This window comes from Carassius gibelio, chromosome B17 (assembly GCF_023724105.1).
Source record: "Carassius gibelio isolate Cgi1373 ecotype wild population from Czech Republic chromosome B17, carGib1.2-hapl.c, whole genome shotgun sequence".
In the NCBI taxonomy this organism is placed as follows: Eukaryota; Metazoa; Chordata; class Actinopteri; order Cypriniformes; family Cyprinidae; genus Carassius; species Carassius gibelio.
Window position 1 is genome coordinate 9,095,795 of NC_068412.1, and position 24,541 is coordinate 9,120,335.

General features: G+C 37.7%; 1 protein-coding gene across 1 annotated transcript; it reads left to right on the forward strand.

Annotated features, from left to right (window-relative positions):
* The first annotated feature begins 1,956 nt into the window (after nucleotides 1-1,956).
* On the forward strand, nucleotides 1,957-24,022 carry LOC127976691 (placenta growth factor). The gene is made up of 7 exons (XM_052581294.1): nucleotides 1,957-2,468; nucleotides 20,004-20,040; nucleotides 20,965-21,161; nucleotides 21,368-21,447; nucleotides 21,640-21,669; nucleotides 21,752-21,814; nucleotides 22,946-24,022. The coding sequence occupies exons 1-7, from the start codon at nucleotides 2,352-2,354 to the stop codon at nucleotides 22,965-22,967; spliced, it is 546 nt and encodes a 181-aa protein (XP_052437254.1). The 5' UTR covers nucleotides 1,957-2,351; the 3' UTR covers nucleotides 22,968-24,022.
* Nucleotides 24,023-24,541: the final 519 nt, after the last annotated feature.

The following is a 24,541-nucleotide window of genomic DNA, read 5'->3' on the forward strand; positions in this document are numbered from 1 at the left end:
AATAAATGATGACACAATTTTCATATTTGGGTGAACTAATTTCTTCTAAATGCATAGCAGCGTCAAACATGACTGATATCTCAAATGGCGCAGCTTTTTCAGTCGTGTTTTTACTTTCCTAATTGATTAGACATTAGATTTTCACCTGGCAGAAAATTAAACAGGCAAATACATCAATACTGCATATACATGAATATCAAAGAGTGGAAATTGGCTCTTCTTATTACAGATATAATAAGATTCCATCAGTATACCTTATAAGACTCTACTTAGTACTTAGTAATGACATGGCAACCTAAAACATTTTTTAAACAGCCAGGAACTACTCAAATTTCCTCTATTTTGAAAAAAGATAATGGTCATGTTGAAATATACAGGAGAGTATAATTCGTTATAAAGCCTTTTTCCAGGCTGACTTCTTCCATTTGGTTGGCGCCCAAGAGCAAGTGCTGTGAGAATGGAGGGGTGTTTGCTGACACCATCTAGCAAAGTGTGCTCTTTACAATAGCACACAGAGGCCCTGTCAGTCAACATGGTGTGAAGAATGCAGTGAAACTGAAGAATCTTTAGCCTGTGCATTCCAGCGCTACTGCAAACACCCCATACTTGTATATAAACGCTGTAGGAAAGTATCAGCAGCCCATACAGTCCTAAACCACTCACTTATGATAAATATGCTTGGAACAGTACAGTACATCTCCATGCGTCACTGATTTATTGCAATAATAGCGTCTCACATGTCTTCTTATGAGTGTGCTTCACTACTGGTAGGCTACTTTATAATAATACAGAGTACTCAGAGAAAGTCTTTGTTTGTTTCTCATGGTGTCTATTCTGAGCTTGTGCTTTTTCTGGTCTGAGCGACTGTGGACCCTGTACAGCTTTGCTCAAAATACTTTTTTTTGACCACATAAACCATATCTGAATGGACCAGCATCAACACGCATACTTTAAAGTGTGGGTGTTGTTTTATGACATGATAACAATTGCAAAACCTGTAGCATGAAAGTATCAGCATGAATATGGGAGAATGAAATGGGAAATGCATTTTTTTTTCAAACACTGAGGGTGCACATTTCATTCCTGTAAAAATGTACAATATAAAAACAGTTACACATAAATGTACATTACTGAAAATGCAGCAGCTAATAAGATAGCTTTATTTCATAACAACAACAATATTAATAATTAACATTAACAACTGAAAATGCCCTCTTCTGCCATTTAAAAAAGATATTCTGCAGGTAATCTCTAATCAGTTAGCAAAATATAATCTGAATATCCTGAATATTATTAACTACAATAATTATACAATATACAATAATTCTGACAACATTATCACAATTTATGCATAACTTTCTCAAAATTTAGAAGAGTAAGCCTACTTGTTTTGAACAAAAAGAGTTGCTTCCTTCGTGTGTTTTCTGGGTAACACTTTGCCTTACAACTTAAATATACTACAGTTAACATATACAATTTACTAATCTTAAATCATGTGAATCTCAACATTTACTAAAACATTTTTAAGATCTGTTGACATTAGTAAATGCACTGTGAACATGAACGTTGACATTTTCATGAACAAAAGGTTAATAAGTGCTGTGAAGTATTTAGCTCCCTTGTATGTATGTGTTGATGCATTAACTGCTGCTAACAAATGAAATCGTATTGTAAAGATCTCATTTATGCATTCAAAGCAATAACTTATATATCATAAGTGGTTTTATTGTTAATTATAAAGAAAATCTTATTCATTACTGAATCCATCTAAATAGGCTATATCACATTACACCAATAGAACTACCAGTTTCCTCTACTTTTACGTGGCTCTACTCATAATTAGTGACAAAAGTGAATAAAGTGTGAGATGTGAGTTCATGGAGGGGAGGGCAGTGGGAGGACAGTATGAACATGAGCAAGGCTTCAGGAGGAGGAGATTTAGGCTAAATGATCAACTTGTTGAAAGGTAGTCAGGGCGCTCGTATGGAAGTGTGCCACTGAGTTTGGGAAATGCGCGAGCAGGAGTCTTGCACTAGGAAACAGACGCTGGCTCTCCAGTGGCGCGTGAGGACGATTAAAACCCGCAAGCTATAGCCTAATTTAAAACACTGTTTACTTCATAAAGGACCTATTTTAAACATTAAACCGGTGGTATTCCGAGGTAGATCTAGATTGGATGCAATTAAGTGACGTATCAGCACTGATATTTTATGAAACCAAAAAGAAAACATCTTGTTTCGTTTGATTTGGTTTCTTTGAGAAAGCGACGCACACTTTACTGCGCGAGCTGGCCACCTAGAACCGTTTTGTGGAATTTATGGTGACATTTCCATATTGGCATTACCATTTGGATGGACTACTGTTTGGATCTTTCCACGGTCAGGCTTGCTCTGGCGGTCGAGATGGGTTATTTGACGGCACTGTTACAAATATTTGCTGCGCTCCAGTTGAACATTTTACCTGTACAGGTGAGCATATGGCCCGTCCTTTTTTTACACTTAACCTGCATAAATTATAGCCCACACCACATGCGCTTCAAGCGAGACAAAACGAGAACGCTATTTAATTCACTGAACGAGGAGACTCGATCCTATAGCCTTATAGTTTTATCTCCTGAATGGGACGGGGTTCACATAAAGACGCGTTCTTTAATTTCGTTGGTTACTTATGCGGTAGCTCATATTTTAAATAACCGTGTCAAATTAAAAGTAAAAGTGGAAGAAAACCGTGTTTAGAGACCTGTTGCGTCCAGTGTGGATGTAAAAAATGTGAAAGCGGCATACGTGTTCATATCAGAGATCCTTAATTTAAATATAATGAGGGGGATTCGAACGTGTCTACGTGCAGCTGACGGTCAGAAGTGGCTTAATGAATGGAGTCAGTTTACTTTTGACGCGGCTTCCAGTAAAGCCTCCAGACAGCTGTTTTTATAACACTCTCTATAACTTGATCCCTTTTTGAAGTGCTGGAAGAGAAAGCGTTGAGTCATGAAACGGAACGTGACGAACTGCATCGCCCTGTAGCCGACAGGACGTGTTCTCCTTACTCACTAATGATGAATGAATGCCAAAATCATCAGACAGACAGATTATGTTTTTAGCCTTCTACTGTTGTCAAAGATAACGAGAGACCAATTAGGCAGTATTAGTCGAAGTCAGGCTCAGACATAACAAGCATGTGCTTTTAAGATATAAACACAAATTACTGTCTATATTCCTTCAGACTATTCATTTTGAAATTTCAAAATGTTGAATAAGAAGACAACTGTCCCAAAACTCAAGATAACATGTTGCACTTCAAATTATATGAGATGGCAAGGTTGAACTTTAAAGAGAAATGTTGGCAGGAGAGTCCACCTCATTATACTTATCTCTTCCTCCATAACAGAAAAAAAGCAGCATTCTTTAAAAAAAGATATTTCATTGTGTTCACAAATGGGCTGTGATGTGTCACATGCACCTGTTATAGGTGTGGCCAAACACTGTTATAGACCACAACAGTTCATTTGTGGAGGCGACCTCAAGTTTGACATTTTAATCACTCACATTATCTGTCATCTGAATATAAAACCTCACATCCAAGAAAATAGTTGCGAAGATAGTGGCTTGCTGCAGATTTAAAGCTTAAAAAGAGCATCGATGAACATTAAAATTAAGTACATTTTATTTATATAGTACATTTAAATAAAGCAAAGTTATCTAAAGTGCTGAACAATGTAAAATACAATTAAAAGAGAAAAGGAAAAAGAGTGTAAATTGTATGTTGGCATTCAATATTAATCCTATACTGGCAGGTCAGAACAAGGTTTATCGGGCTTAGTAAAACCAAAAACCACACACTTCTTCCGGACCCCACAAATGATTTACCCCAAATTGCACATATTATCATATCACTGGCCCTATACCAGGTGTGGGTGAGTCAGAGAGGGTCTGTCTCCTCGTCTCTGTGCTTGCGGCAAAACTTTGATTTATTTTCTTTCAGGAGTTGCAGGAAGCTGGCAAACACCGGCTGTTACTGATGCTACTGATTATTGTAAAGAAAAGGTTCAATTAAACACCTCCTCTGTTAATATGAATGGGAATCTTATGCTCAACAAAGTAACATCCATTTCTTATTGTTAAAATTAACGTAAAATTAATGTAAAATTAACGTTAACGTTCTTGACAAAAAGTATAAATGTTAAAGCGAACCTTGATTGAAGTTTTTTTTTTTTTTTTGGACATTCACATTGCTTTTATGCAATATGTTAATCTCCTGTTCCTTCTTTGAATCTCGTTCTCTATTTCAGGGGGATCAGTATGAAACAGTTTTGTAATGATCACTTGTGTAGGGAAGGGAGTTGCTGCATCATTTCCAAAGTTGGATAATCGGCTCACAGATGTTTTCTTTAAACTTGAGTAAAGTCTATCATGGAAACTTCAATGTTTGTGTGACACAGGTTAAAATGAACCTCTTCAGTATGGGTATTACACGGGATTACAAATAAATATGTAAGTTGTAACTACGCAAATTAAATTTTATTCATTGTTGCATTACATAATGTGTCATTCTGCAATTAAAATATGTCACAATCTCAGGCTTGCAATAAGGGGTGCTGGTATAGCACTACATAGTTATCATTGACAAAATAATTTACACTAACAATATTTCCAGAAAAACAATATAATATCTGGAAATCAATTACATTTATTGATTTAAAAAAAAAAGTTAAATTCACCTTTAAATTTCTTTAGAATTTTTTTTTTTTTTTTTTTTTGATTTTCTGGCCATTGATGCATACTTAATATACAATGTGGGGAGGTGAAGAGCGAGTTTCTAACCAAAACTGTACAAAAGTGTATAAAAAATGTCCTATTGATTGACACTTTCTGGTGTGTGTGTCATTTTTGTGGAATCCAAAAAAAAACCTCCCACACTGGAAAGCTTAGTTTTTTTTTTCTTTTTCTTTTTACTTTCATCCATCATCTCCTCTGAAATGATTTTGTTCAGCAGTAACTACATTTTTCCCCCCTCAATTTTATGATGAGTAGCAACCGGTATTAAGGTGCAATACTGCCACCTACTGTTTTGGAGTTTCACCTAGATCACGTTTTATATGTTTTGGAAATCAAACATTCACTTCATCAGATCAGTAGACTCAAAGCAAAGTTGTTTAAAAAAATGAAAAATGAAGGATGTCAATAGCCATCCAAAGTTGCGAATTTAACTTATGCACAAAATTGGAATATCAAAAAACATTTGAGAATAAGCACCGTTTCCATCCAATGGGTCAAAGAGAAAGGAAAATAGTCACTTCCTAATAATCTGACACAAAATATCATTGAGAAAAGTAGGAAAAGCCTACTAAAAGAGTTTAATAATAAATCTCATATTATTACTTGCGCTTCAGAGTGAGCTAGCGAAACATGCGGCCATTGCTTCGGAGGTGGATGCTGCTGTTTGGCTACGCAGTCATGGAAGAGAGTTTTTTGAAGCAATTATACAGGAATACTTTGACTATAGATTTTGCTTAGGCATTTAAGAATGACTATAACAATATTTCTGATGCTGTGCATCGAGATCCGTCCACTGGTTAGTCAGGATGTCCCATAGTGCAAAGTCACATGACTTTATTGATGCACTTGGAGAAATGTATTCGCGAAATGCGTTTCAATCTGTCATTATTCGCATTAACCTTTTTTCACACAAGTCAACTCCCACCTTAAGCGGGCCTTAAAACTTTTTTTCTTTTTTACATTTGGCATTTTCATTACTTTTTTCTGGTGCGAAACTTCAAAATGCACATAAAAATGGGGATGGAAACATAGCTACTGAAGGAGAGACTTCATTTTGCTGAATAACCTGCTTTTGTGAGACAAAAGCGTATCATTTAATGAATCAACAGTCTTTTGGCTCATCTTCAGCATGTTTGCCATCAAACATTCATTTTGGATTGATCTATTTTCAGACTTTCACAGAAAAAAAAATGCTGTGTTTAATAGAAGGATAATTTTGCAACAGCTAGGATTCAGTTTACGGCACTAGTTATTCATTTCAGTGCTATCGGCAAACAGTTATTAACTGCCACACAACTCTGACAGAAACCTACTGACATCAGAGCTGTGATGTGATTGGTCATCAAAGTACACATGAATGTTACACTTTCTCCAATGGTAGAGACGCAGACTTTGGTATGTCCCAATAATAAGACCATCTCTGCTCCAAGATCTTAAAGGGGTGTGCCAAAGAAAGGAGACAGGGTTCAGAACCACTAACATAGATAGTTAATGGTGCTGGATTATTTACACTGCATACTCTCTGAATAGGTACTTCTTTTGAATAAAAATAATATAAAAGTATGTTTTATATAGTATGCATGTGTGTAGAACACATTTTTTCTCAACATACTCTATTCACCACGTTGTCATTTACTGCCATTTTTCTCCCAGGGTCCGTGGGATAGTAATGCAACCACTAGATGTGCACTTCAGAATCTTTAAGAAGTAATAGGTCACCTGGGTACTTTTTGACTGCTGTTTTATGAGCATTCAGACATGTTAACTCTTTCCAGATACAAATCTTGCCTGCTATATGGCTGGGAAGCATGCCATTTCAGATGCAGCCAATATTATTTTATTTTGGCTGCATTAAAGGGATAGTTCACCCCAAAAATAAAAATGTGATCTTTATCTTTATCTTTTTTTAGCTGTGATTCCCATCCACTTACATTATAAGACTGATAGAATGCAACAGTTTGACTTAAAAATCTCAGTTTGTGTTCTACTGAAGAAATAAAGTCACCTACATCTTGGATGCCCTGGGGGTAAGCAGATAAACATCACATTTTTATTTTTGGGTGAACTAGCTCTTTAAGTATTATAAGCAGGCCTATAATTATTTTTATTCTTATTTCATTATATATTATTACACCCATATCTTGAGGAAAATTTTACTGAACTTGCACAATAATAGATATAGCCCTCTCGAATGCTGAGGTTTGTTAACAGAACACAAAAACTTTGTGGCCAGTCAAATGAGTGCTATTGAATTTAGCACTTTTTTCCACTTTACATAATTATATGGAGACAACCTAGTGCCAAAATGCACAGATGCTTTTCATTATAGTTTTAAAAAGCTCCATGAAGAAGACTGCATATTTTAAATTCAGTGGATTGAGCATGAAATACTCTTTAAATGGTTTACTTATGTGCAAGCTTAGTTGATGGAAAAGTTCTAATATCGTTCGATGCACCTAAAAAGACATACTCTTATTCCAGTATTTCAGTTGCACTCTTCCAGTGAAATAATACAAAGCATTAGTCTTCAGTTTGTGAATTTTAATTAACCAATGCACACATGCAGATGCTGTCTCGTTTGGATAAGACCAACCATTTAGTGACAGCTGAAGCTATTTTGGCACTGATACTGAATTTCTATTAAACCCGTTGCTGTTCAGAATGGCCACCTAGTACTAACTGGTGCAATGCATTTCGTTCACCTTCTGCCCTTGGGTGGAATGAAATGCAGATCCCAATGGACTAGGACAGAGTCTTGCTAAATAATGAGAGCTCCCTCCAATGCATTTCTTTTTTTCTTCTCAAGGGAGGGATGTCTCCTTTGAGCTGTCTGTCTCACCTGTCCCTTCTGTCTCATCTGCTCTGCCACTGTTAGCCACCTCTGGATAAAGCAAACAGAATAAGAAAGTAAATATTATCCATGTGTTTGTGAAGACCATTTCTAAATGTCTTATCCTGCCCTCTCGTGTCGGGTGGAGCGTTCCAGAAATATGTTGAGTCAGGCACTGGGAAAAATCCTTTCATATGTCATTGTTGTATGTGCTGTCCTCAGCATAAGCTTATGTGTCACCTGTGATTATGTGTCTATAATGGAAGCTGAGGTTTAAAGGGCAAATTTACCCTTTTTTTTTAACACCATTTATATTTGACATAAAAATGGCAACTTTTTAATTTGGTTTATGTGGGTGGTCTGACTTAGTGGTAAAAGAGAAATATCTGGTAACCGAAAAGTCAATTGTTGGTTGAGCTTTTATGTCTGTGGTATGGTTTAGTGGTAAATTCTAGGCTAGTAACCCAACAGATTTGATATATGAGCTACTAGCATGACTTTCAAGGTGCCTAGTCATGTTGAACTAGTGGAATTGTAAAAAGTGTTAACTAAATTAAGCATACCTGATTGTTAGGTGTAATATATAATGGAATGTGACGGGCATCATAAATCATGCATTCTAAGTTATACATGAGACAACAATAAAAATGTACAATATATATTCTTATTTTCTAATTTTTTTCAGATTTTTTATTAGAATACATATCCTTACAGACACTTCCATATACCATTTAAACATTTGGGGGTCATTGTTTTGTGTGTGTGTGTTTAGCAGCGATACTAAATGATAATTTCTTGAATCCCAAATTTGAATGGCACTGAAGATTTGAGGAATGAATGCTGAAAATGCAGTGTTGCCATCACAGCAATAAATTAGACCTTTATTTAAAACCGTAATTATATTTTACAAAATTACTGTTTTACTGTACTTTTGATCAAATAATTGTTACTTTGGCAAACAGAAGGGTGCTACAGGTGCTACAAAAAACTACAAGTGCATCTCAATAAATTATAATGTCATGGAAAAGTTTATTTCAGTAATTCTCAAATTGTGAAACTTGTTTATTAAATAAATTCAATGCACACAGACTGAAGTAGTTTAAGTCTTTGTTTTTTTTAATTGTGATTATTTTGGCTCAGATTTAACAAAAACCCACCAATTCACGCTCTCAACAAATTAGAATACTTCATAAGACCAATAAAAAAAATATTGGCCTTCTGGAATATATGTTCATTTACTGTACATCTACTCAGTACTTGGTAAGAGCTCGTTTTGCTTTAATTACTGCCCAATTCGGCGTGGCATGGAGGTGATCAGTTTGTGGCACTGCTGAGGTGGTCTGGAAGCACAGGTTTCTTTGACAGTGGCCTTCAGCTCATCTGCATTGTTTGGTCTCTTGTTTCTCATCTTGCTCTTGACAATACTCCATAGATTCTCTCTGGGGTTCAGATCTGGTGAGTTTTCTGGCCAGTCAAGCACACCAACACCATGGTCATTTAACCAACTTTTGGTACTTTTGGCTGTGTGGGCAGGTGCCAAATCCTGCTGGAAAATAAAATCAGCATCTTCAAAAAGCTGGTCAGCAGAAGGAAGTATGAAGTGCTTCAAAATGTCTGTGTAAACGGGTGCAGTGACTTTGGTTTTCATAAAAACACAATAGACCAACACCAGCAGATGACATTGCACCCCAAATCATCACAGACTGTGGAAACTTAACACTGGACTTCAAACAACTTGGGCTATGAGCTTCTCCACCCTTCCTCCAGACTCTAGGACCTTGGTTTCCAAATGAAATACAAAACTTGCTCTCATCTTAAAAGAGGACTTTGGACCACTGGGCAACAGTCCAGTTCTTCTTCTCCTTAGCCCAGGTAAGACCCCTCTGGTCTGTGGTTCAGGAGTGGCTTAACAAGAGGAATATGACAACTGTAGCCAAATTCCTTGACACGACTGCATGTGGTGGCTCTTGATGCCTTGACCCCAGCCTCACTCCATTCCTTGTGAAGTTCACTCAATTCTTGAATCAATTTTGCTTGACAATCCTCATAAGGCTGCAGTTCTCTCGGTTAGTTGAGCATCTTTTTCTTCCACACTTTTGCCTTCCACTCAACTTTCTGTTAACATGCTTGGATACAGCACTCTAACAGCAAGCTTCTTTGGCAATGAATGTTTGTGGCTTACCCTCCTTGAAAAGGGTGTCCATCAGCAGTCTTCCCCATGATTGTGTATCCTTCCTAGTGAACCAAACTGAGAGACTATTTTGTAGGCTCAGGAAACGTTTGCAGGTGTTTTGAGTTGATTAGCTGATTGATATTTCACCATATTCTAATTTGTTGAGAGTGAATTGGTGGGTTTTTGTTAAATGTGAGACATAATTGTGCCTTGTTTGTAAACAAATTTTAACTACTCTTTAAAAAAAAATGTAAACAACTTTATCATTTATCTTCTGTGCAGCCCTGCATTTGCCTATCTTGTAATTTACACTTCATGTGTGAATCGGTGGGCGGGGCTAAACAGGCAGTGATGTAGAAGCAGGCATTTATCTTTTTCTGCGTAGGATGTGTTTAGACACTATTACATCATAGTGGTACATTCCACAAGCTGTCGTTTTGGAAAATTGGCTTCAATATAAGTTGTTTTTAACAAAAGATTTTTAGTTTTTATAGTACAAAGACTGCTTATATGTCTAAAGATCAAGAAAATTTATATTTCTCAGTTCATGACCGACCCTTTAAAGTGCAACATGTTCTGATATTTTGCCAGAAACTTTCAGCTAACAGGAAAGATTCTCACAACTTTCACTCATCAACATTTTTTTTAACAGTTATAAAAATGTTAGGACAAAGTATTATTGTTTCCTTTCTTATAACTTTATTAATATTTGATATGCATTCACACAAGGTTAAGAGAAAACATTCTTAGAACAACATTCTTGGAAATTTCCCATGATTATATTTTTACTTGATTCTGAGATCAACATTCATAACGTCCTTATGATGTTATTTGTATTTGATGAATGTACTAATAACGCTAAGAGAAAATGTTCTAACATTCAGCATTCAAATAACATATTTTGGGTTATAACATCAAAACCACAACAAGAAAACGGGACATTTCAATCTTTTAGAAACATTTCAAAACAATGTTCCCACAAGGTTTTTATAACCTTCATTTGTTTCCTGATTTTGTCTAAAATTTCTCCATTGCCTACACCTACTTTGATCAAAAGTGGTGCTGAAAAGTTTGAGAACCACTGAACAAAGTTAAGAGGTATTTCAGACTCTTAAAAAGTCTGAAACCTCTTATTGTCCCAGAGTGTTTATTGAGTAAGCTCTGATATTTCTTTCTAGGCCTAATAGCCTTGTAGTTAGTTTGAGTGATGGGCTGAACATCTGGGTCATGCTGTTAAATACATCCACGGTCACCTCATGATACTGTAGATTCTTTGATTGCTTTACTGAATGTGCAGCTTCATTCGTTCTTTACTAGTTTTGCAGCCATTCTATTTTCTTAATTTCCTGTCTTTTTTACCTTCCTGTCTCCGGTGTCAGCTGCAGTGTGCACTTCCATAGTCTTTCCTCTGAGTGTTAATACATTTTCTTTTCGGGCGGTCATGCGACATGCCATCTTTCATTTCCTTCCTCATTGTATCATGTACATTGTCTCTCTCCCTACATGTAACTTTATATTTTGGTTCTACATGTTTGTGTTAGATCTTAGTCCATATGGACAGGACAGTGGGGCTGGAATATTTGAAGCTTTTGTGTTAAATCACAGATTCCAACTTCCTGGTAGAGTGAACTTCCTATGTCTGTTCTTAAAACTGAGGATCATTGCTTTGTTGGATATTTCGGTCATCTGATCTTATGTCAGAAGATGTTGTTGACAGTGCTCCACCTAAGCACACTTGTGATGTCACCAAGATCCCCCCCCCCCCCAAAAAAAAATAAATTAAAAAAAATCCACATTGAGGGCAGACACATAATTGGGCTAGAGATTCTTGAACCAGAAGTAAATCAATAAGCAATCTTGATAGAAACTTTGAGCAATCTGTTTGAAATATGCAGATTTATTTGTGTAATAAAGGCAGTGCCATAGACCAGAGCATAGAATTCAATGAAAATTGTAGTATCCCAAGTTTCCAAACCCAAGGGCATCCTTGTGATCTATGGAAGCCTGATTCCACCACTGAACTGGTAATTTTTATCTCATAAATCTGACTTGTTTACTCACAATTGTGAGTTTACATCTCAGAATTCTGACTTTATTTTCTCAGAATTGCATAATATAAATTTAACTGGTCATAACATAATACATTTTGTTGGTCATAACAACAAAACAGTCCAAAAACAAGAAACAAGGAAAACACAAGGGAACACGAGAAAGCCGGGTGACGGAAAACAAGGACTCCATGAAACAGATAGCGACAGGCTGGTATATATGGACAGGTGCAAACGATGAAAGTGGAGACAGCTGAGTGCAATTAACAGGTGTGCAATTAACAGTGATGAATGGGACAAAGGCTTTTGGGAATTGTAGTACCTGCAGTAGGAAACAGAGAGGGAAACAGATACCGGTAGTGAAAAAAAAACAAAAAAAACAACAACAAAACAAAGAGGCCAGGAGGGAACGGAAAGTTCAGGGGGCTAGGTCAGAGCTGACAGGAAAGGAATCCAGGTTGGAGCAGGTGGAACGGGAGTCCAGTGGGATGGCGCAGATGGAACAGGAGCCCACCACAGCCGAGCAGACGGGACTGACACCCACCAGGGCAGTGCAGAGAACCCCCACAGCTGTGCAGTCAAGACCGAAGCCCACCAGGGAGGCACAGAAGACCATCAGAGCCGTGCGGTCGAGACAGAAGCCCACCAGGGCAGCGCAGAGGACCACCACAGCAGTGGGGTTGAGACAGAAGCCCAGCAGGGCGGCGCAGAAGACCACCACAGCCGTGCGGTCGAGACAGAAGCCCACCAGGGCGACGCAGAAGACCACCACAGCCGTGTGGTCAAGACAGAAACCCACCAGGGCGGCGCAGAAGACATCCACAGTGGGATCGATGGCACAGGAGAGCAAGTCTGGTTGGGTAGGCCTGAAATAGTGAACATGAACAGGTTAAGGGTGGCCTCCTCGGCCCTGATGAGATGGTAGATGGTCTCCATGAACATGACAGGGTAGGCGGTGAGTTCCTGGATGTCCTCCATGGCCATGAAAGGATAGGACGAGCACTCAGGAAGTTCGGCTGAGACGTGATGAGGCTCTGGTAGTTCAGCAGAGATATGAAGAGGCTCTGGTAGATCCGTGGTGATTTGACTGGGTTCAGGAAGATCAACTTTGGCTTGACTTCGTTCAGGAAGATCAACGGTGACTTCACTTGACTCAGGAAGATCAACGATGACTTCACTTGACTCATGAGGTATAACTTTGGGCTTGACTCATGAGAATTAATGGTGACTTGACCTTGCCCATGAAGAACACTGGTGACTTGACCTTGTCCATGAAGAACACTGGTGACTTGACCTTGCCCATGAAGATCATTGGTGACTTGACTTGACTCATGAGGTCTAACTGTGGTTTTGTTTGACTCATGAGTGTTAATGTTGATTTGACCTGACTCATGAGTGTTAACGGTGACTTGACTCAACTCTGGAGGGTCAACGGGGAGTTGACTTGACTCTGGAGGGTCAACGGGGACCTGACTCGACTCTGGAGGGCCAACGGGGACCTGACTCGACTCATGGGGACCTGGTCAGTGGGGACCTGACTTAACTCTGGACGGTCACCTGTGGCTGCCATCTTGTGCAGTGGCACAGGACCAGCGGCCATATTGTGCAGTAGCGCTGGGCCGGCGGCCATCTTGTGCTGTGGCACTGGGTTGACGACCACCTTGTGCTGTGGCGCTGGGCTGGCGGCCATCTTGCGCAGTGGCGCTGGGTTGGCGGCCATCTTGGGCAGTGGCTCTGGCCTGGCAGTCACCTGGTGTTGTGGCGCTGAGCTGGTGGCCATCTTGTGCTGTGGTGCTGGGCTGGTGGCCATCTTGTGCAGTGGCACTGGGCTGGCGATCCTCCTGTCCGGAGACACAGGTCTAGAGTTGGCCATCACAGCTGGAGAGACAGGTGTGGCTGGGGTATCCCACTGAGACTGATGTTGTAGGTACATGGTGAACCCCCAAAAATCCAGGATCTCCAGCTCCTTCATCTCCCACTCAGGCACAGTGTTATCCAGGCATGCGTTAAAAAGGTCTTTGTCAATGATAAAGTGCCTTATCATTGTACCCCATTCCTACCGCCATGGTCCAGAATAACTGCTCCCAAACCACCCACCTCACTCCCCTCTTGACGGAGGGTGATTAGGTTTCGGAACCTCCCCCTCCGCTCCTCCATGCTGGCGGGGAACGGATACGAAATCCCACACTGCTGGATCTGGGCATGATGGAGTCCTTCTGTAACGAATGCGCACAGGAAACTAGAGATCCATTTGCAGTATTTAATGGGGTATCCAAAATCACATCCAAAAAACAGGCAAGAGGTCATAACAACAAAAACAGTCCAAAAACTAGAAACGACAAACACAAGGGAACAAGAGAAAGCCGGGTGACAGAAAACAAGGACTCCATGAAACATATAGAGACAGGCTGGTATATATGGATAGGTGCAAACGATGAAAGTGGAGACAGCTGAGTGCAATTAACGGGTGTGCCATTAACAGTGATGAATGGGACAAAGGCTTGTGGGAAATGTAGTGCCTGCAGTAGGGTGACTATGGGGAAGTTAGACCACTAGTGGACACCCAGGGAAACAAAGACCAGACACTGTGACACTCGCAAAGTGTGACTGAAAAGTAGATAATATGTTTAATACAGCAGATTCTGCCATAATCTTGCCTTGGTTGTGTACTTATCGGTGGGGCGGAGCTATCAAAATAGGCGTGAGACCCTTTTGGGGGGTGTTTGTTTTGGTGATTTGAAATATCAGAATTGACTTCCAAAAATCACTTACCCCACCATTAACGTGTTAACTTAAAACGAGTTAAAAAATAAAGCGCAGAGCAACAACTCCATAAATGCAGTAATGCCCTAAAAATTCAAGATAATAGGGCAAAAAAAAAAACACAGAGAAAAAAGCTGAAGAAACAAGTCGAGAAAAAAACAATAAGGGAAGAGGGGCAAGAAAGAGTGACAGGAGCACAGCACGAGTGTATGTTATGTGCACTGAGGCTCAGGACAACATTCAGTGCAGGTGCTTCCTCTCCGTCAACACTTACAGCCAAATAATACTTGAAGCCGACCATCTGTGTCTGCTCGGCTTTCCTCTGCCTCCATAATGTGGAGTGGCAGCTATTTATTCAAGCTCCATTGACAGACTTGGTGGCAAAGTAAACACCTGAGCCGCCACTGTTAACTGATCCTGCTCACTTCAGATTATGTGATGAGTACGAAGTGTTCCTAACCCTAACCACACCTGTTCATGATCACAGAGTAATGTTTCTAGTGTTCAAATTCATCTAAACTGTGTGCAAATATTATTGTCCTTTCCAGCTGGTACAAATGGACACTCCACTTATGTACTACAACAAACATGTCCACTCATTTCCACAGGCATCACCTTTTTGTGTCAGTAAAACCAACAGGAAACATGAGTCAACATGCACACATCGACACTTCCCAAAGGTTTCCCGCCAAATTGAATTTAGGCATGAGGGAGCATTTAAAAGGATAGTTCACCCCAAAATTTAAATGGTCATCATTTACCTCAAGTTAATCGAAACCTCTATATATTTTTCTTCTGCTGAACACAAAATACATTTTTAAAAGTGTGTGTAACCAAACATTTGATGGTCTCCACTGACTTCCCTACTGTAAATATATAAAAATTATGGAAATGACTAGCTTGTTAACTTGTATCAGTGCAAGTATCACAAGATTTTGTACATTAATTAATAAAGTGCATTAATTTAACTCATGTAGAAAATATTTTATATGGAAAGGCTTGTTAGCTTGAATTTTCTATAGGATAGTTTTATGAACTGAGCAACTTCTACAATATGGATGATCTACAAAACACTTATGCTGCAGCCCCTACTCCTCACCATATATCCCTTCATCTGCACATGCATTAATTAACATGCATACGCTTCCAGACGTCTCAGCATGAGTTGTTGTGGTGACAGGACCTTGGCTCTTTCCTGTACAGGCCTGGTTATGGCCCAAGGGACGAGGTGCAATCACAATCAGGAAAAAATGGATCTGTCCTTCCTTCAGTGGCACCCAGGGGACTGTCATCCACTCTGTAGGCTTTAATCTCTCATCTGGAGGCAATTTGCTCCCATTTACATAGCCACAACAGGGCTTACTGTAATAAGGAGCACAATTATCCATGGTCGGCTAATTTCAAGGGAGTTTGTGTGGAGATGTTTTTAACCAAGAAAATATTGTTTGTGTTGTCCTGAATCTGAATTAGAATAATCTGAGCACTTCGTTGTTGATAATGAAGAATTCCTTTGCACAATACATTCTCATTTCAGTTATCAATAATTAAAAAATGCTTATTGAACATTATAATATCCTTTATCGTATCATAGTTCCTGATTTATTCAAAAGCAGTGACTTGAATTTTGTGCATTATAATGATTTTACCATGGGTAGGCAGGGAGATTATGAGTATTGCTTTAATAATTTCAATAAAGTACCATAATAATAATAGCATTAATAATATATTAGCTAGGATATTAGAACAGATCTGCAAGTTTAAAAACAAAACAAAAAAATCAAGAACAAAATTTCCTCTAAATCGGATCATTTTGTACATTTTGTATTATGTAACTCCCAAATGTGTTGCAAAAGCTGGATAGCAATTGAATGTGAAATGTTTCTGTTGGAGAAAATATGTAATGCGAGGCTGCGATCTGACAGATTTGCACTGGGCCAGTAAAGAAGCACTATTCGTTGGGTAGCCTAGTTATTTGTGGAAATAGCAGAAATTCTTCTGGAGAATGTAATGTTTTTTTGAATGTGTCTTTTATTGTGTGCTCACAGACGTTTGAATTAATGTAACCTCAAGCAACAGCCTGCATGAAACCATGATCACAGGATTCTGTTCTCATTATTAAATATAAAGGAGCTCGTGGTTATTACGCGTCAATGAAATGTTCCAGTGATCCACACTGTCTCACTTAGTATTGCCAATAAAGGCGAGCAGTCTGGCACCAATTTTATAAAATGAAATTCTAATTTGTGATGTTGAAGTAAAAGTTCCCATAGACTTTATGTCTGCTTGAAGTCTCTTTTTCAGTTTACTCAGACTCTTCCTGTTGAAGCAGGCCAGCCCTCTCCCACACTGCTGGATCAATTGGAAAAGACAGGATGGAAGGAAACTCTTTCTGCATGACTTCAGGTCACTGTGGATTATTATTTAAGAGACAGGTCTTTCTCGTAGACATACTGACCTGGGTTACAGCTCAGCTCTTTAAATTGAACTGATTGCTTATCTATAGTTGTCACTGCATTTTAACAAAAAAAATTACTTTCTTAACCATTCCAGAATCAAATTATTTAACAAGTGCTTGACATGGTTTGCAGTGTCAGTAACCGAGCAAATCACAACCACTAGTATTTCAACATATATTTCACCATCACTGGAGCCAGCACGTTTTCCCCAAACAACCTCTCATGTTTTCCTATTTGCATGTGTAATGCACTGAGTTTCTATCATAATCCACATTTTTAAGAGGAGCCACAAGTCTGCAGAAATGTTTGGTTACCATTTTGTTTGCTTTCCTATTTTGCTTGAAACTTCCTGCCTTGCATCCTTCAGACTGCACCACTGGAGGTTATTAAACCTGATGTTTTGAGATGTAGGAGACCCTAAAGTTCAGTATGCACTCAGAGTCCTAGATAGATAGATAGATAGATATTTGTAATATAGGAAGATAAAGCTTTACATCTCAGTGTTTTCCAGGGCAGTCTGTCCTGTCTGTAGTTTAAGCATTAGCCTTAGGCACTAACATCGTGGACTCATCAAAATAATCCGGACAGACTGAGGAGCCAATAAAATATTAGACACAGATGAATGTCAACACTTATCACAATAACGGTGACAAGTTAAAATGACTAGTGAAAAATCACAATAAATATAATACGATAGAAGAGTAAATAGTAATCAGCGAACATCGAACATTACAATCTGTAGTGTTCTTTAGCATTGTGAAAGAAAAACAAGATTGAAATTGATTTTAACTTGCTTCTTTCTTTGATAGTATTAGTCTGAGTGGCCCGACATAACATAGCTAATGCTTTTAAAATCGCACACGGCACCTTTAAGCCCTGATCTTGTTTACAGAAGTTCCTGCTGGTGACATTAGGGAGGTTCCCTCAACATTCCTATTCAGTATTTATGACCCGTATAGAACCTTCAGGAGGATTTTACTTTCACACAGTCCATCTGGTTACACACACAGGGACAAAGAGGTGCTACGTGAGGTCCCTCACATAGCTGAGATGATGTGCCAAGTTTCTGAGAACCTTGCTCTTCTGTTCATGACCAAAGGAGCATGGAGATGCCAAGTGCCTGCAGTGTAGAAACCTCCTGTGAATAGGCCTACCTTTATCCGTGACTGTCAACGAACGCTTGCTGCCTACCTCGATGGCATAATCCAAAGTCACAGCAAAATTATTATGCTTTATAAGCATATTTAAGACTATATGCTGCCTATGCAGAACATTTTAGAATGCACAGTGACAAGCTCAGTGAAAAACATTGATCATTATTAACATTATTCATTATATATGGTGCAGTCAAGAGAAATATTAATTATAAAATACATGTTTCATTCAAATAATAGACGTGTTTGACCGTTGCTTTTGTGTCTGTCCAAAACACACACTCAAGTAAATGGAAGCTCAACTTTTATAACTGTGTCATGTGTGTTTTAAATGAATGGGCCCATAGCCTTGTCAAAGTTTTTTTTCAATAGGGAACATGAAGTGAAAGTTCTGCACTGCCAGTGTGAGCTATATAGCATGGGGTTAATGGAAGTACTTTCTCTTTACTGAAAATGTCTCAGTAAATTCCCTCTTTTCAGGATGAAAATTGCAACACATTGACCCTGCAGCATTTCCCTTCCACTTTCACAAACTTTTTACAATTTTTATAAAATTTTTTATGGTTTTTAAGGTTTTTTCCTAGGCCTTTAAATTCTCAATAGTAAAACACAAGAACACTATTCATTGTGTATAGCATATGTGGTGTATTTAGATATATGGTCATTTTTTCAGTTATTTAATGGGTTTGATGTATGAAAGGGGCTGTAAAGATGGAGAGTGGAAATGGAGACGAGCCCAGATCATTTATTGCCTAATCATGACCCCAGTTTTTCTCATTTATATAGGCTATAATTTATTTACTAAAAAGTTCTGCGAAGAGCCTGTAGCATTATCTGTAATATAGTGCAATACAATATAACATAATATCTTGGAAAGCAAAGGTTTAAAGATTTATTTGATTCATTTAATTAACAAACACTGTTTTATATTTCCTCTGGATGGATAGTATTGGAGAGTTTGGTGGATGTATCTATCTCCCATCCAAAAGTTTTGAATGCAGTTTCCCTTAAGGCACTGATTTAAAACCACACGGATTTCTACATTTTTTAAATAACCACAGAGGGAGATTGACAATGGGAAAATAGCTCATGTAATACTACAGGAAGGAGATTTTGAACTTGAACAGACACAAACAGGAATATGATAGGGCTCAGATTCTTGTCCTGGCGCACATGAAAGAGAGATTTTCACAGAGTAGATGTCCTATAACAGCACAGGAACCATGCATTATTGTTTCTTGCCTCCAGTGAGTGCTGTTGCTTAAAGGCCCTGTTTAAGTCAGTGATTCCCAAACCAGGGATACTTGGTTGTTGAAAAAGTGATGTAGGATCCTTTTTGATGACAAAAAAAGGTGGGACTGTTTGATGGGACTGTGGGAAGACACACACACACACACACACACACACACAAATGTTGGGAAACACCTCTTTAGGAGTGTATTAAAATTAAACAGTTTTAGGGAATTTGTTCTCCAGACGTCAGAAATAATTATGTAAAATGTGTAATGTCTATGTATCTAAACAAGTGTATGTATGCATTTACTTAAATATCATTAATTTGTTTAAATTAGGTCTAATTTAACTATATAATGTTCTTGGTTGAAGATATCACTTGTACTCATGTATCACCAACCTTCTGTTGTCAATTTCCTTCTGTTTTTTTTATTGTCTTATTATTTATTCAAATAATAATTAGGCTTATTATTAATAATACTACTACTACTATTTATATTATTGTTGCCTTTGTTTATACTTTTATTGAGACTATATCATAATCTGTCTCTTTTTACACTCTTTTTTGCAGAGTTCTTCCTTAGTAAACGTAAACAACAGCGCTAAAGGTAAGAAAATGACCTCATGATGTAAAACATACTATAGTCTTATACATAGTCAGCATATAGTTAACATAGTCTTATATACATCACTGTGTTTGCAAAGTTTAGAGCAACTACGACACAATAAACATCCGTTTTATATATAAAATTTTCTCTGTTTTAAATTTTTTCTTTCTTGTTATATTGCTATATATACATTTGCCTTGCGAAATAAGAACAAAGGTATTTTGATTATGAGGTTTGGACTTTTAGTAACTACAGGTATGATTCTAATGAGAACTAATAAGTGTAGTGAGGCACATTAATACATGTTTCTGTCATGACACTCTGGATGGCACAGGCCCGATCGACTCTAACCCAGTCTGATATAATCACATGATTATTCACATGCCACAGCTGATTGGTTTCTTTTACATCAGCAGCCAATGAGACTGCTGCTCAGCTTCAGAAACCCCCCACCTCCCCCAGCTCCACCTGTGTAGATCAGGGTGATTTCATGTATGTTATAAATGGGGGTTATTTTTTAAATAAAAAAAAAAACAGTATATATTTCTTACATGCTCACAGCAGCATGTTGTGGATGTTTGGCAGCAGCAAGTCTCGGTACTTGTTCTGCCGCAGCAGCAGCCTTGTAGCAGATCTATTCCACCAAGACCAAACACATTAAAATTGCCATGTATATTACCATGTTAAACTCTAAAGATTTGTCATGACAGAATTATTGTTAACTGTGGCAGAATGTGGATCATGTGGCAAATAGATATAGTAATCTCTTCTAAAATGAGTTACTAGTATTTTGATAGATCTCCCACTCACTAATCAGTTCATAGTTTGCTCAGTGATTGCTTCCAAATGATCAGTAATTTCTTCTTGCATATTCATGCACACTTGTAAAGGTCATTGTCTTGTATTTCTCTTGCTGTGTTGCAGTGATGCTGTTTCAAGAGGTCTGGGGGAAAAGCTTCTGCCGCACCATAGAGAAGCTAGTGGAAGTGGTTCAGGAGTACCCTGGGGAGGTGGAGCACATCTTCAGCCCCGCCTGCGTGCCATTGGTCCGCTGCGCTGGTTGCTGTGGAGATGAGAATCTGGAGTGTCACCCTACACTTACATCTTACTCCACCATGCAAGTACGGATTTTTCTTTCGTCAAGGCCAACTGTATTTACTGTCTCAAAAGTAGCAAAAAACATGGTACCAGTAATTTTAAAAATAGTGCATGCTTTTATATAGCGACTGTTGCTTTTGTTGTTTTTTTTACTAAAGTAATAGAAGACTTGTTTTGTCTGTGTCAGGCACAAGGTTCATATGGATATTAAGATTATGACTTTTTGCAGTTATTAAAGATTAAGCCAGCGGAGCAGGGCCAGGAATATGTGGAGATGACCTTTGTGGAGCACAAAGCCTGTGAATGTAGGTAAGGAAGAGATCAATTCTGTTCATGCAACCACATGTTTTGCAATCTGCAAACTGCATATTTCACAAGTTGCATTGTGACACAGCTTTGTATTGATATTGTAGATATGAATATTGTACATAAATGTTGAATTTAAAATTTCGATCAAGTTCGTAATGATCTCTCCGCTTTTCTCTTTCATTGTGATGCAAGACTAAGAAAACCGACAAAGAAACAAGACAGGTAACAAGTGACTACTCTGACGCAGTTACACTTTAGTAGACAAACAAACTGAAATTAAAAATAATGCTCTATTTTGTTGCAGATTGAAACCCAGAAACAGAGGGAGAAAAAGAAAGGAGAAAAAGAGAGTGAAAGATTGTGACACGTAAGTTAAATATTGATGGTTTTACATTAGCATGTTGCTAAGCTAACCCTTATAAGCATAGATAAGCACAAAATACACTCAGAAATTAAGTAACAGTGTATTTTTAAGAAGACTGAACTCATTTTTAACAAAGATTTCCTGTACAGAATGAAATCTAAATACATTTGTTTTAGCATCTACCGCATTTGATAAATTTTTTTGGTCACACTTTATTTAAAGGTCCAGTTCTCACTAGTAACTAAATATGACTTTTGCTCAAATAAATGCCTAATTACTGCTTAATAGGTAGTTTAAAAGTTAGTTATTATGTAGGTCAGGATGTAGAATATGGTCATGAAGAATATATGCTTAAATGATAAGCACTATAAACAGCCGATATGCTAGTAATATGCATGCTAATAAGCAACTAGTTAATAGTGAGAATTGGTTGCTAAATTAATGTATTACCGATTTGTTTGTTGTTTTTTGTTTTGTTTGTTTTTTAGTAAAAATGTACCTCTACTTGACCTGACCCTGAAAAATGTCCTTGTTCTTTTTTAAGGCCCTCATGTCCAGAGCAATGTAAACAGCTCACAACACGTAATAAAATATTAGCTTAGCATAGTTCGAAAAAGAAAGTATATGCATTAAATGTTTAAAAATAGTTTTAAAATATTTTATTAATAGTTTGAAAAAGAGAGTATATGCATAAAATGTTTAAAAATAGTTTTATATTTTTTTTTATTAATTTAGATGACTTTGTCACACTTTTATTGTGAGTTCCAAAAAACTTTAAGAAACTAAGATAAAAGGGTAAAATTGTTACTATATCTTTAGTCATTTGTGCTATAATCCTAATGTTTGTTTTGACTTTATTTTAAATTATTTAAGTGATCTTGAGGCCCCATTAGAAGCATAATGATGCCCACTATTGAGTTAAGAAGAACTAAGTCATATTAATATATTAGTTAGTTAGTTCATATATAACCTACCTCGTCCCTCTGAAACAAAGCTGTGATTAAGTCTCAACATTTCAGTGACATTTTGATAAGAGCAGGGTTTTTTTATGTATTTAAAGGACACAGAGTACAAAGAGTGCATTGTTCTCAGAGCATAAACGGCACGCTTGTATTAATTTGTGCTCTCTTACAGCTGTCAGCCTCCCCGTAGGTAAACGCTGTCTCGCCCGTGATGCCAGCCAATCGCGCGCATCTGCCCCCTTCTGTGCGACCCTCACCGTCATCATCATTCACTTATGGATACTGCCTCTGCTCTGCACCCCACCATCCCCAAAGCAGAGTTGTTATGGTGATGGGGCTTCTGTCAGCACACAGGGGGGCCTTCCAGTCATCTATACAGGAAACTCCTGTCGTGCAGCTCTCTACAGAAGAAAAACAACTGAAGACCAAACCGAAAATCTAAAATCCTAGGGACTTATATTATTATAATATTACTATTTTATTGTTTTATAATAGTAGTAGTGAAAGTAATAAAGTAATAGTAGTGGTAGTTGTGGTTCAGCTGCCAAGCCTTCCCCTTTTATTTATTAAAACCCACTGAAGTAAAACTGGTATATTCCATTAATCAGTACATTAGCAAAGCCATCGTGTGTTTCTTCATAAATCTAGAAGGAAGCACAGAACAAAATGCCAAATGTCATCTCTTTAGATTCTGTGTTACTGACTATATTGCAATTAACTAATGTTAAAACCATCTTAGAAGAGTGAATACATAGTATTTTCTGTTGAGGTTCTGTGTGTTAGCAATCGACTTCATTGTTAAATTGACATACTGACCTCTAGTGGTGATAATAAAATAGATATTTCCGGTTCAGCTCTAATATTTCCACTTTGCAAAGATAAAAGTGTGCACTGTGTTAGGACAAAGACTTTTCTCTGAAAGGGCTAGTTAACAGGAACCGAGACAGACGTTCATTATGATATGAGTGAATGTCGGTGCTTTGTATTGTTTTGTCAGTGAAAATGACTGAATTTTCCTCACTTTAGACTCAGGTCTATAAAGTGTTGGAATTTAACCAAAGAAGCGTTATTATCTAAGCTGCTGGCCCTAAATATAAATAAAATAGTTTTCACCAAAGGGCTATTTAATTCCCAATGTATAAAATGTTGTATGTTATTAATATTATACAACTTTAAGAGTACCTTTCGTAATAGATTGACTATTGTTTGTTATTTCTGATTATTATTAAAAATTATTTTGTGAAACATTTGGCCTGTGTGTGTGCGCGTGTGATTTTGATCAAAGAATGGAATGGGTTTTTGTCTGACTTATGTCACATAGAAAACTTACTAAAGTTTCACTTTTTTAATTGCATGATGACATACAATTAACATAAATATTGAACATAACAGTTAACATAAATCTAATTTAAAATACGGTTTAAAATGTAGTTTACAGTATGTAACATTTGATTTCAGTAGTAAACTAAAGCATAGCTAAGTGTTTATTTCTTAAGGGGAATTGGAAAGTCTATAGATCCATGTCCTTCATATAGTCATATAGTCAAAATAACAGTAAACCCAGTTAAACGTTTTTAGAACGATGTTTGTGTTTCTTAGGTTTTGGTCTTTTCGTGTATCCAGTGTTCACACTGATTTGATGTGTATATAAAGCAAAGATCTGAAGGATCAGTTTCCAAGTGAATTCAGGGCCATCTGGACACGTGATCGCCATTCAGAAAGGAGGAACACCTCTTAATAAATTAGTTTTAAAGTTTACAGCACTTGT

Excerpts from the sequence above, each read along its gene's own strand:
- LOC127976691 (XM_052581294.1), top strand. The coding sequence starts at position 2,352 with ATGGACTACTGTTTGGATCTTTCCACGGTCAGGCTTGCTCTGGCGGTC. Across the intron at positions 2,469-20,003 it reads TGAACATTTTACCTGTACAG|AGTTCTTCCTTAGTAAACGT; the intron begins GTGAGCATATGG and ends TCTTTTTTGCAG. Across the intron at positions 20,041-20,964 it reads CGTAAACAACAGCGCTAAAG|TGATGCTGTTTCAAGAGGTC; the intron begins GTAAGAAAATGA and ends GCTGTGTTGCAG.